Source organism: Salvelinus sp. IW2-2015, linkage group LG15, assembly GCF_002910315.2.
Source record: "Salvelinus sp. IW2-2015 linkage group LG15, ASM291031v2, whole genome shotgun sequence".
NCBI lineage: Eukaryota > Metazoa > Chordata > Actinopteri > Salmoniformes > Salmonidae > Salvelinus > Salvelinus sp. IW2-2015.
The window spans coordinates 60,872,263-60,886,573 of NC_036855.1; the positions used below are offsets into that span (position 1 = coordinate 60,872,263).

General features: G+C 43.4%; 2 protein-coding genes across 2 annotated transcripts in view; one reads left to right on the top strand and one right to left on the bottom strand.

Moving 5' to 3' along the window:
- nrn1lb (neuritin 1-like b) overlaps positions 1-2,246 on the top strand; it is a 4,715-nt gene extending 2,469 nt beyond the window's left edge. Inside the window, exons 2-3 of the mRNA XM_024147530.1 lie at positions 153-300; positions 612-2,246. Coding sequence (XP_024003298.1) covers positions 153-300; positions 612-921 — 458 coding nt within the window. The 3' untranslated portion in view covers positions 922-2,246. The remainder of the gene's footprint in view (positions 1-152; positions 301-611) is intronic.
- Positions 2,247-2,254: 8 nt separating this feature from the next.
- Positions 2,255-7,140, bottom strand: LOC111974445 (dynein axonemal assembly factor 1-like). Its single transcript, XM_070447393.1, is given in 10 exon segments — positions 2,255-3,693; positions 3,928-3,993; positions 4,234-4,269; positions 4,271-4,297; positions 5,033-5,073; positions 5,232-5,407; positions 5,527-5,648; positions 5,851-6,017; positions 6,101-6,322; positions 7,107-7,140. Coding segments are annotated over 10 exon segments (1,194 nt in total). The 3' UTR covers positions 2,255-3,390.
- Between the last annotated feature and the right edge of the window lie 7,171 nt (positions 7,141-14,311).

Sequence of the window (14,311 nt, forward strand, 5' to 3'; positions counted from 1 at the left end):
GGCAGACAGGCTGATGAATTACCTTACTCCGATGCTAAAACCCCAGACGTAAATAAACAAATGAAAAGTAATCTATTAATAGCACTGGACAAAAGAGCTTATGTATCTACTGTAATTCACATTCATACTCTTCACTCCCTTCCCTCCCTCAGATCTGGCCCCTGTGTGTTGGGCTGCTGCACTCCCTAGCTCCTGTGGTGMCATCTACAAGAGCTTTGCTCAGTGTCTCCTCACTCTGGGGGACAGTCTGGGTGACACACAGAAAGAGCAGAGCGCACAGGACATTGACACAGTCTGCAGGTGAGTCTCTCTCTCCCACTCCAACTTGACACCTACTCTGAATCAATCCAGCTCTCTTTTTCTCCTTGCATATTCTCCCATCTCCTCACACACATAAGTGTTGTAAATGTTCATTTTCAGACCAAGTCACTCCTACAGAATCAGACTGTAACCCAACATGTGCTCCAACACTTGTAAACACACACATGTCCCACGTCCCTCATTCACAACCTTCAGATTTCCTTGGTGTATTCCTTTCACATACTTTCAAAAAACACACTCCCTCACAAACCACACTCTCATGTTGTCATACAGTATTTGCCCCCTTACAGATCATGGGATGCGTTCCATGTGTGTGCGAATGCGGCACTTGCCGGTTGTCCTGGAGACGCAGCGGCTGTGTGGGAGTCTCTGAGGCAAGAGTCCAGGAAGACACAGTTTTCTGGAAACCTCTATGACATGTGTGCCAGCCGCACCACACTGGCACCCAATACAGTGCCCATGCCACCCTCCCAGAGGCCACCAACYTCAYACCAGACCAATCAAGAAACTCTWAAAGGGTACACGCATCACCTTGGACCCGCCTACACCACACTTTTGCTCTCAGCATGCATCTCTCTACTGCTCCTGCTCAGGATGTAGCCCTAGCCTCCCTCAGACTGCTATAGGTTCTCTGTGAGCCTTGTGTTTTACTGTACTGAGCATAAAATGAACCAACACACACCTGTAAAAACCCCTCACTCCAACACACACGCAAGCACACATCCCCTCACTCCAAAATGCATACCTCCTCCAACACGCATACACACACAGGCATGTACATGTACACACACAAACACACACACAGAGTAACGCAAGAAAACACTCCCAAGCGTTATGGACGTCACTATTATGCATATTATGTAAAATAACGTTTCCATGTCAACCTCTCTGTGCAATTTTCTGTATACCACCTATCATTGATAAGAGGGAAGTACTGACATTACTGATAGAGTTGCTCTATAATCTACACGTTATGTGAACTCTGTTTTTATATGTGACATGTGTAGTGGGGCAATATTTGATACATGTATGTATGCATACATTATTATTACCTCACATGCAACTTYTAAATAAGACTAAGCAATTAGCCCATTAAATGAATTATCTGACTTCATAAGATAAATAACAATATGCAAGAGACTGTAGTTATACTATGTGCAATCAAGTATTATGCTGACTAATATCAAGGAATTGTCACGAGAAGCAAATATCAAAGCAAGTATTACTTAATAACTTTATAAAATGAATGGATTCACATACAAGACATAAAGCTTAAGTTACAAAGCATTAACAAGCATTATACTAGGCATGGTCAGAGAGAGAGACAAAGAAACCATAGCTTGAGCCATGGCACATAGCTCATGGGAGAAAGTAAGAAAGAAAGACAGGAACAAAAAATAGAAAGAACYAATCTAAGACCTTTTATAACATCTGAGTTGTTTGGATTCAGAATCTGAGTTGTTGACCAATAGTATTACTGTAAAATTAGATATCAGATATCAGACCTACAGAACCCCTACACCTGTATACACTTTCGTGTTTTTATATGAGCTATGAAAGAGTTCACCTGTAAAATGTATTTTACTCAGCCACCAACTGACTAAATCCCTATATTCCCCAATCATTGATTKTTGCATTGCCTGTGTGGGCACTGGGCATGGAATAGCCACCACACACAGTGTGCCTGTAGACTTATTATGTAATGATTCATCATAATGTAAAAATGGTATCGGAAGCTGCACTTCACTTAGATACATGTTTGTTTCCAGTTTCATGTGAGATTGCTCAGAGCTGTTGCTTTAAGGGGTGCATGCTTTGTTTCATTCAATTACAATTGATGTGAAATCAGACACACAGTTGATTAATCCAGACAGTTAGATTTGATAATTCATGCATTKATTTGTAATAAAATATATTTACAAGGATATGTATGGTGTAGCATGTAACGTGCAATGTGTGTGTATCCTGTATGTGTGTGTGTGTTTGTAATCTTTGCTCTTAAATCCTTTCATAACAGAAGGTCACGAGCAGATCAATCTAATCTGTCTTTGTTCCTGCCCAGCAGCCCMCGATGCACCCTGACAGCCCAGGACACACTGCACATCCTAGCCATGTGTCAGAGTAGGGGAGGGAGGAGGGTGAGAGYGAGGAGGAAACATGAAGAGATGGTGAATTACGATGTGAACATGGTCATGAACAGAAACAAAGATTTAGAGAACAGTAGACAATACCATTTGTGCATGCGTGTGGCTATGACAAGAGAGATGAGGAGACAGGTGGATATATTTTTTGTTAATCCTCTTTTTGGTATCTTTATTTAAAGACCCAATCTACTAAAATCTATTCTCTAGTCTCCCTGTGACCAGTATTTGACCTGGGCACCGGGCCATGTTATCTTTCAGGGAGCCCTGAAATCTCACCCTCAGTCCCGGGTAGATTAAATGATACAGAAGAGATTCCATGTGTTTTTGCATTAGCAGGTCTGTAATAATACTACTGCTAAAACACGCAAAGACTTTGACAAAATAACTGCTCTTTAGGTTCACATTTATGCATGATCATCATCATCATTACTCTATTTTCTAAACTTGTTTTTGTTGTTTTTTACGTTTTATTTTCTGTAATATTGAGCCAGTGTATTGCACATCTGAGGTGCATATTTGGTACTTAAGTGCCACCTAGTGGTATATTTTAAGTATTTGAGTAACAAGCACTGAGACAAATTCCCCATACTGTACTATAAAGTTTTATTTTATGAGCCCTGGCTATAATCTGCCTGGGATTATCTTGGAATYGACTTGAATGCAGTTCATGAACACTTAATTCAGAACACTGAGCCTGAGAATACAGAATATAAAGTATAACCAGTAATAGAACAGCTACGAAAAACTAACAAAAACAACAACATTGTTTTGAGCGGAAAATGTGTTGGGTGTAAACCCGTGGCTGCAAAATAGCTCCATAGCAGCTCTCTGTGCTTACATTGWACCTGTCTTCAGCAAAACAAGGCTTTCCCAGATTGAACACCTAAACCTAGTGTTGTTAATGCTATCACAGCCTTCTGCAGGGTTAGTCCAGCTCCTCAATGAGACAACCTGGTTTGCTGGCTTCAGGGCTCTGCCTCTGTCTGGGTTCTCCCTGAGGTTCTGATATCACCAGCTCTGGGGCATCCCCCGCCTCTGGGTCCAATGCTACTAGGTGATTGGTGGGCGATTTGTTTGACGTTTTGTCACAGACCCTGAACAGTGAAGATGAGCATGGACCTGGGGTAGGTGTGGTCTCTGTGGTCCACACTGTCCCACTCTGATGTATGATTGGATCTACATCGTTGTTGTCTCCTGAAACGATCTCTATCATTGGCCGGAATACTCGCTGGAAACACAGGTGGTCAATTCAGACATAACACAGCTGACCCAAATGAAATACACTCTGTGCTGATTTAAATGCTGTGTTGACCTCATAAAATATTAACATGTGAGTAATTTAGAGACTAATTGTGTGTATTTGGAATATGCCTGCTGACTATTGTACAATAAATGCTAAAGGTATTATATTCTTTCTTTMGGGTAATAAAAGTTACAGCCTAGTCTATGGTATGTAATGTACCTGAGAGGAGAAGATGCAGATGCTGTCTGGATCTTCAACATCCACATCCTCCAGGTCAGGGAGATCCTGTGGAGTCAGGTGACCATTAGTCAGGGGACAAGGCTTTAGTGCTCTAAATGAAGGTTAGAGTCAAGAGCTAAATGATAAAGAGTCTGAGGCAGTCTGTGCTTTTGGTTAAGATGCTGATGGAGAGGGACTAGATAACAACAATAAAACATTATTACAAGTGTAATTAAATCACTCTATCTATAGTTGATAGTGCATTGAGTAATGCTTGCTGTGGTCGCGTCTAGTTGCTTGACTCACGTCAATACGAAGTGGCTGGGCGTGCCCCAGGTGGATGCGTCTCCAGGTCCTCTGTCTCCTCTAGCTCAGTTCACCATTTGTCCAGGACCGTTGCTCTACAATCACTGCAGCTGTCGTGAGCTCTGCGCTGCGCCACCATACTGACTGCTCTCTCTCTACTTCTCTCTCTTTGCCTGCCTTCTTTGTAGTTTGGTTCTCTCTTTGACTGGTTTAACTCTAACAAGTTCTTCCTTTAAGCTTTCTTGCTGCTGCTTGCTCTCCTCCGATCTTCTTGTGTCACTACTCTCTCTATAGCTGATCTCCCCTCTTGGTTGCTCTTCTCTCTAGCTTGATCTCCCTCTGTGTCTGTCCTCTCTCTAGCTGATCTCCCCGGTGCTCTCTCTCTAGTCATCCCCCCGTGACTCCTCTCTAGCTGATCCCCTCTTCGCGTGCTCTCTCTCTAGCTTGATCTCCCTTTGGTGCTCTCTCTCTAAGCTTGATCTCCCTCTTGTCCCTCTCTAGCTGATCTCCCTCTTGCGTCCTCTCTCTCTAGCTGATTCTCCCTCTTGGTGCTCTCTCTACTCTAGCTGATCTCCCTCTTGGTGCTTTCTCTCTACCTGATCTCTCTCCGATCCTCTCTTTCTGCGTTGTTTCCTGTCTAGCTGCTTCTTCAGTGGCTGTTCATTCCTAGCTCCCACCTTTTCTGTGCTGTTCTCTCTGTGTCTGTAGGAAACTCTTCATGGCCTCCAGACTGTCCTCCACAAATGCCTGGATCCTCTCCTCCAGCCCGGCTCTGATTCCTGGCTCTGGTTTCTTTCACTGGGGCTCTCAATTCTGGAGTTGTAGTGGTCTCATACTCCCCTAGAAAAGGTCAACACACCCTTATCGAACCTTTCTCTACGTGTGTGTGTGGTAGGAGGTTTCAAGTAGTGTGTTTGTGATGTGTGTGTGTGTGTGTGTGTTGTTGTGTGTGTGTGTGTGTGTGTGCGCTGTGGATCATGAGCGCTGTGTGCCGTAACCTCTAATTTGCAGCTCTCTGACTCGCAGCAGAATCTCTTCTTCCATGGCTTGGTCTCTGATGGTTGCCATGGCGTCCAGACTGTCCTGGATCTTCCTTCTCTCTCGTGTTTGCCATGATTCCCTCTCCCTGCGCTCCCCCTCCGGACCCGCTGTCCCCCACGCCTCCGCACACGCCCTTCATACCGCAACCACATGATAATCATACAGCAACCAAGGACCAACATCACAGACCACACAATGACTCAAGCATAAGTATGACATGCACGGGCAAACAGAGACAAACTGGTAATGCACCTGTCCTTTGGGAACACAGGTCGGTCATCCAGGTACGTGAGCTGTTTMAGACGTATGATCATAGTCTTCCTGTAGTATGGGATTTTCTTTATCACTTCATTTCCCATCAGGTTCAGCACGCGCTGAGGAGGAGGGAACAACAAGGGTGTAATCACACACACACATACACAGGCTTGGGTATATTATCAGCATGAAGCAAGAGTATTTGCATTTTATAGTCAGTGTGTCATGCGCATGGGCATACTAATGAATAAAGATGATATGATCTATATTGCATAAAGTACTGTTTATCTGTGTGAGCCTGTTGTGAGCATGTCTTCTCACCAGTTCCGGCATTCTCTCCAGCACAGTGAGGATGTCTGGGTCATCCAGCAGGTTGTGGGACATGTCCAGCACACTGAGGGAGAGGCACTGACTCAGATGCTCCACGTCTCCCACTGTCTGCAGCTTATTATGGGCTATCTGCAGGGTGCCCAGATCAGGCAGGCAGGCTGGGAAAATACTCACAAATCAAATAGATGGAGTCACACACACACTGAGATAGGTGGGGTACGTAGAGTGAGGACAGACTCACCAATGTTTTCGATGGTGTGTATGTAGTTGTTGCAGACATTGAGGGTGCAGAGCTTGCTGAGTGGTTCTAAGTTCTCCAGATTGTGTATGAGGTTCTGGTGGAGGAAGAGGCAGCGTAGGTCCGTTTGGGCCTGCAGGTTCTGGATGCGCTGCAGTCCGTTGCACTCCAGCCAGAGACACTTCAGCCCTGTGTACTCCTCCAGATTCTCTATGGTGGAGAAGCCTAAGAGGGGAAAACATAAAACAAATAACATTAGAATACTAAAAGAACTCTAACAGTGCAGTTGTATTCCACCTACAATTCTATATAGACCCCACAAAGCTTATGATTTTAATTTCTATAAATGATTCACGCAACAATATATCTAACCCGTCCATAAACAACAATTCCACACACACCTTTGAAGTGGAAATACAGTGTGTCATTCAATCGACGAGGTGTCCATGTAGAGTTTTTATCTTTGCTTGCAGTGGTTCCTTCAGGAAATGTCTTTGTCCATTATCTGAGGAACTATAAGCCGCTCACTTGAGTTAAGAATGCTAGACAGAACGAAACAAATAATGCTAGAAGACTACTGACAGCTAATTCCTAGCCCTTTTAAAGATGACCTTGGACCACAGAGTCCTTCTTCCTTTTTCTCTTGTGTTGGCTTGTATGAAGTTTAGATCGACTTCTGTATGTCAGGACACAACAACTAGTCGTCCTTCGATAGACCAAGCGGTTTGGGCAGGAGGGCTGCAGTTGCAATCGTGGGGCTCCTCTGAAGTGAGAAGCAAGGAGAATACACTTCTTTAGAATGCGGCTAGACCTCATTAGGCGATTATTATAATCATACATGTCTGCCATTTATGCTGACTATAATACGCAACATTATAAGCTGAACTGGTCTAAACCTAGTTTACCTGACGGAAAGGTGTTGACATCGCGTTCTCAGCAATATTTCTGCATCTCAGCCTTGCAGGGTGCAATACTGAGGATTACTGTCTCGCCACTCTCGTTTCCTTACCACTCACCTGATTCGAAGGGGTTTTAGGATGCATCGTCGAGAACATAGTTTTAAGTGATTACTACTTTCTTATTACTTATTTACTTGTTTACGAGTTAACAGTTTGGTGTTAACGCATTAGCCAGTTGTAACAGTAACATGATCATCATGAGCAAACATTTTACTAACTATCTGGTTCTAGCTATTTGTGTTCCGAGTTAAGTAATTATTAATTTCCTATTCATTAGAGTTGTATATGCTCTCTCACAGCAACTGTGTACTATTCAAATCGAAAAACGAAAACTTGTACCGCCCTCCCATACATCTGCGAGTGTATATGAAGTCGTGAGCAGAGGGTACGCTGAGTCAATCGAAGTTGGAGATTGAAGCTAATCACATAAGGACTGCGCTAATTCTATATATCGAACTCAGAATAGCGTAGTCCACAAGTTTACCTTTGTCTTCATTGTGAGACATCCATCCATTGATGTCTCTTACCATGGACTATTTGAATTTTGGGGTTGACCCTGTGAAGATATAGCGTACATAGCAATTAAAGCGTGAGAGGTCAATCCATTACTTCTAAAGACTTGACATTCTGAAAATATATACAGTATTATATATAAAGTACACAAGTAAGATTGAGGTCTGAAAGCTGTACTCGCAGCGTTCGCTAGCATCCCAGCGATGGAACCTAAGTTGGTAGCACCTCGTTTGAGCCGAGGGTCTCAGATCCTCGAGGGGCAGCGAAATCGGGAGGAAGCACCACTTCGCGCGAGAGCGCGAGAGCGAGTCAAGATCTGTCTGCGGCCCTGACTGGAGGTCAATTTCTTTGTCAACGCTCAATGCGCGACGAAATTGCTCTCATCACAGTAATTCCACATGCACAACGAGACAAGCGAGAGATGTCTTTTTCATGTCTTAAATATGACCGAGAGTATCGAATTTCTTCTATGATACAACCGGCGTTAATTTATATTGAGCGTCGGTCAACCCAGGTCTGAGCAAGTGAGAAAGCGCGTGAAGTGGAGAGCCCCATTGTACACATAGATCGCCAAATGCGCGCACCGAGCTATAGCCATCCGAACACACAGCGACAAAGCGTGTATAGCATTCATTACACATCAGTTGCTCAATTATACAGTATAACTCGTGGGTAGTATTTGAGAGCCCCGCACATAGCGCGAGCACTGAAGACCGCGCGCAATCTCACTAAGGAAGACAGGGCGATGCGCCTCTGGACCACGAACCCAGGAGGCAGCCCGAATTCCCAAATCGAATTACATCATCTACAGTGTTCCAGCGCAACGGCCCATAAACGCTAGCTTTACACGCAGAGGGTCTCGGCTTCTCGCGGCGCGTGGGAGACATTACTCAGAACCCCTCATGAGCTCCTCGAATATACGCCTAAACCATGTATCCGAACGCCGTCTTTACGCCCTCACTCAAACCATCTTTTACCTTCATTGGTCAAAACGAGGACTTCGTAATCACCAAGTTCAATCTATTTTTCCCCGGAGCTAAAAAATAAAATGAATAACTTTACTAAGCATACAGCGATCATCCAAAAATAAAAACCACCTGGAGAGTAGTCGTCAATTGCCCAGTTGTCAGGGGCTCCTTACCTCTCTTGAATGAGAATCACATTGAGAGGATCCCGCGACGCGGGCCATAGAAAGAGCCATGGAGAACTCACGCTACATACCAAATCTACTTTACATGATGTTATATGTCACATAGTTATGTAATTCAGATATGCCACACCCTGTTATTTGGAGAAAACTCTTATACGAGTAGCGAGAGCACCTAACTGCAACGAATATTAACGGATGGTTGCACTTCAATCATTCACCACTTTGTGGACTTTCTTCAAGTAATTGAACCAATGTACCCATCCTATAGATTTAATTTTATTTTATTTCTAATAAATATCAACCTATCTATTTAGGAACACCCATTCTGTTAGGAAAAGCCAGTTGAGAAGAGGCTATTCTAAATTGTACAAACTGGACTGGCCAATGAATAAAGGGCAAAGCAGTGCGACAAAGAACAACAACACACCGAGTTACAGGCGAGGTTTATCTTTTAAAATCGAGGGTCTAAAATGGAGTTTGAACTGTCTGTTGTGATGTGTTTTTGTGGTGCTTGCTCAGAACACATAGGTACAAAATACAAACACGTAGAATGTCTATGATATAAACAACAATGAGCACCAAAAAGCTCATGTGACAGAGAGTGGCTATGAGAACACACTAAGTCGCCTTAGAAAATAGGGAGGTAGTGCGGAATAAAAAGGGCGCGATGGTAGAATCATGTAAATAATTACCAATTTTGCATTAACACTGATGTGATATGTTGCAGAATGACTTGATGTGCAAGTAGAAATACTGGGTGCTAAAGAGCAAGGAGGCGTTAATAATAACAATATGGGGATGAGGTAGTTGGGTGGTGCTATTTACAGATTGGCTGTGTACAGGTACAGAGTGATCGGTAAGCTCGCTCTTACAGCTGATGCTTAAAGTTAGAGAGGGTATAAGACCCCAGCTTCAGTGATTTTTGAAATTCGTTCGCAGTCATTGGCAGCAGAAACTGGGAAGGAAAGGCGGCTAAAGGAAGTGTTGGTGCTTTGGGGGTATACCTGTTGGAGCGCGTGCTACAGGTGGGTGTTGCTATGGTGACCCTGTGAGCTGGAGATAAATGAAGGCGGGACTTTACCTAGCATAGACTTATATAGATGACCTGGAGCCAGTGGGTTTGGCGACGAATATGTAGTGATGGCCAGCACAACGAGAGACATAGAGGTCGCCAGTGTTGGGTAGTATATGGGGCTTTGGTTGACAAACGAGATGGCACTGTGATAGACTGCATCCAGTTTTGCCTGAGTAGAGTGTTGGAGGCTATTTTGTAAATGACATCGCCAAAGCAAGGATCAAGGGCGGTAGGATAGTCAGTTTTTACCGAGGGTAATGTTTCGGTCAAGCAACTTTGATTGGTGAAGAACGGCTTTGGTTGACAATATGAAAGCCGATTCCAGATTTAATTTTGGATTGGAGATGCTTAATGTGAGTCTGGAAGGAGAGTTTACAGTCTAATACCAGACACCTACGGTATTTGTAGTTGTCCACATATTTTAAGTCAGACCAGTCCAGAGTAGTGATATGCTAGTCCGGGTGGGAGGGTGCGGGCAGCAATCGGTTGAAGAGCATGCACTTAGTTTTACTTGCATTTAAAAGCAGCTGGAGGGCCTCGGATGGATGTTGTATGGCATTGAAGCTCGTTTGGAGGTTTGTTAGCACAGTGTCCAAAGAAGGGCCAGATTGTATACAGAAGGTGGTCGTCTGCGTAGAGGTGGATCAGAAGAATCACCAGCAGCAAGAGCGACATCACTTGATATATAACAGAAAAAAGAGTGCTTTGGCAAATGTGGGTGGGTTTATATCCTGCCTGTTTGGCGCCCTGTCTCTGGGGGTATCATCGGATGGGGCCACGCCAGTCAAGTGGTGCCCGCCTCTCTTGTCCTGTCAAGTGTGGCCCCTCTTGTCTCAGCCTCCAGTATTTATGCTGCAGTAGTTATGTGTCGGGGGGCTCAGGGTCAGTCTGTTATATCTGAAGTATTTCTCCTGTCTTATCCGGTGTCCTGTGTGAATTTAAGTATGCTCTCTCTAATTCTCTCTTTCTTTCTCTCTCTCGGAGGACCTGAGCCCTAGGACCATGCCTCAGGACTACTGGCATGATGACTCCTTGTTGTCCCCAGTCCACCTGGCCGTGCTGCTGCTCCAGTTTCAACTGTTCTGCCTGCGGCTATGGAACCCTGACCTGTTCACTGCGATTATTATTATTTAACCTTGCTGGTCATTTATGAACATTTGAACATTTGGCCATGTTCTGTTATAATCTCCCCGGCACAGCCAGAAGAGGACTGGCCACCCCTCATAGCCTGGTTCCTCTCTAGGTTTTTCCTAGGTTTTGGCCTTTCTAGGGAGTTTTTCCTAGCCACTGTGCTTCTACACCTGCATTGCTTGCTGTTTGGGGTTTTAGGCTGGGTTACTGTACAGCACTTTGATATATCACCTGATGTAAGAAGGGCTATATAAATACATTTGATTTGATTTAATTTAAACTACATTTATTGTAGGCTAAAATAGTCAGCAGGAAATATGCTTTTTTTAAAGCTTGAACACACAACGTTTGTAACAGAATCAACTCAACTTTTTTTTAGAACTGACATCATAAGCTACATAGTGTGAGTTGTGTGAACCTTTTAAATTGAGAGGTCTATTTTAAAAGCTTAGCTTTCTATGAAGACACCTATATCAAGCTTACTGTTGCAACCCGTTGTTCCACGCTAGTGCAGTGACTTGAGCAAGACAGAAGGGGGCAACACGAGCATGTGGGCGAGAAGCTTCACTCAAAGGGCTTGTGAAGTGTCCGGTTCCTTTTATTTCCAGCACATGTTACCGGAGGAAAATCAAATGCATTGATATGAAACATAAAATATCCGCCTAGGCCTACATAATTGCACCACATTCATTGTCATTATTCTCATCTGATATGAGTTCAGAAACATGGGAAAGTCAGTACCTTACGCTTACCCTGTGCCAAAAAGGTCAAAGGCTGTAGGCAAAATGAACAGATGGTGGTCTATTGCCCCTCTCTAAAGACATGGCCAAATACAAAACGCAATGTAAAAGGGAGCACATTCTAACAAAGGTCTATGAGATTGGATGAAATTGTTATTGTGCACATGCACCGAATACAACCTTACGTAGACCATACCGTGAAAGGCTTACTTACAAGCCCTTAACCAACAATGTAGTTCAAGAAATAGATTAAATATTTACCAAATAAAGAAAAAAATAATGGACAAAATAAAATTACATAACAATACGAGGCTATATACAGGGGTACCGGTACCGAGTCAATGTGTGGGGGTACAGGTTAGTCGAGGTAATTTGTACATAGAGTAGTCCGGTGTGCCAGTTGATTAATTGTTCAGCATTCTTAAAGCTTCGGGGTAGAAGCTGTTAAGGAGCCTTTTGGACCTACACTTGGCGCTCCAGTACCGCTTGCCGTGCAGTAGCAGAGAGAACAGTCTATGACCTGGGTGACTGGAGTCTTTGACATTTTTTGGGCCTTCCTCTGACATCGCCTAGTATATAGGTCCTGGATGGGAGGAAGCTTGGGCCCAGTGATATATTGGCCATACACACAACTAGAGGTCGACCGATAAATCGGAATGGCCGATTAATTTGGGCCGATTTCAAGTTTTCATAACAATCGGTAATCGCATTTTTGCCACCGATCATGGCATTACATGCACTCCACGAGGAGACTGCGTGGCAGGCTGACTACCTGTTATGCGAGTGCATCAAGGAGCCAAGGTAAGGTGCTGCAGCATTAAAGGTATCTTATAAAAAAACAATCAATTTAACATAATCACTAGTTAACTACACTATATTAACTAGTTTATCTAGCTTGACCTGCGTTGCATATAATCGATGCGGTGCCTGTAATTTTATCATTGAATCATAGCCTACTACACCAAATGGTTATTTAACAAGCGCATTCGCTAATCAAAAAAGCACTGTCGTCTAGCAACCAATGTGTACCTAACCATAAACATCAACGCCTTTCTTAAAATCAATACACAAGTATATATTTTAAACCTGGATATTTAGTTAATATTGCCTGCTAACATGAATTTGATTTCTAACTAGAGAAATTGTGTCACTTCTTGTGTTTCTGTGCAACAGCGGGTGTCAGGCTATATCGCAGCAGTTTTGGGCCACCTGGCTCGTTGCGAACTGTGTGAAGACCAATTTCGCCAAACCCCTGGCGGATGACTTAACAAAAGCAAATCATTTGCGAAAAAAGCACAATCGTTGCACGAATGTACCTAACCATAAACATCAACGCCTTTTCTTTAAAATCAATACACAAGAGGTATTATATTTTTTTAAACCTGTATAAATTTATAGAAGTTAATATAAATCCTCAGGTATATGCAGGCCTAATATTAAACTAGCGGAAATTGGATCACTTACTCTATTAGTCGTTAATATTGCACGCAGAGTCAGGCGTATATGACCAATAGTTCATGGGGGCCGCGCCTTGAGACTCGTTGGGCTAAAACTTAAAACTTTGCTCAGAGATTGTTTACGTAATTACCTATGACATAACATGAAGAGTTGTTGCAATGTAACAGCTATTGAATATTAGATACTTATGGATGCCACCCCGTTATTAGAAGGGTAGATAATAACAGAACGCGTTCCGTATTTGCACTTGAGAAAAGTAAACCTTTGTTATTGTCGAGGATGATAGTTTCCGGATTCGAAGCCATATTATTGACCTAAGGCTCGTACTTCATGTGTGTAATTGATTTATGGTTATATTAAGTCCCTATGATTTGAATAGAGCTAGTCTGACTGAGCCGATGGTAGAGGCACTCAGCAGGAGCTCCGTAAGCCATTCAAATGTCATAACAGCACTTTTTTCACGTGCGTTATTGTCAGCAGGCCCCCCCTCACATAATATTGATCTATTTCTTGTTATCAGGATGTATCTCCTTACTTCAAGCCTTGACGACTGTCTTATATGACTTCTAAGCTATCCAACTCCCGAGATTAGGGCCGCATTTAGTAACCGATGTGAAATGCTAGCCTAGTGTTTGTTTAGTGCAGAGGGTGCTAAATAGCGTTTTCAAATCGGTGACGTAAACTATCGCTCTTTGAGACCCTTGAAGTAGTTTGCCCACCTTGCCTCTGCAGAAGGGCCGCGGCTTTGTAGAAAGCGATGGGGCTTAATCCACCTATCGATGGTTGTGGAGACTTCTTGCTTTGTTGATATGGTCTGATGATCCTTGTTCTTGAACGCCCCAAACGGTAGGGGGCCGAGTGTAAAAGGGGGCGAATGGAATAGACTATAACAAGGTTATCAAACATGTGAGTAACTGATATAGGGGTTATATTTGATGTGTTTATAAGATTTAATTTAATTTTTTTTTTGGGGTGCCCCCTTTTTTCACAAGAAGTTGCTTAATTCGACATATGTCTCCTGCGTTACACATCGGTAAGGCACTGTTCACTTGAAATGACTTCCGATGAACATCATTGTCATTCATGTGTAAGTTTGTTATGTACAATAGAGGAATCTAGAGGAGCACGGGAAGAGGGAGAAATCTATAAATCAAACGAATACACACGCTAAACATTTCTGGCTGGGGC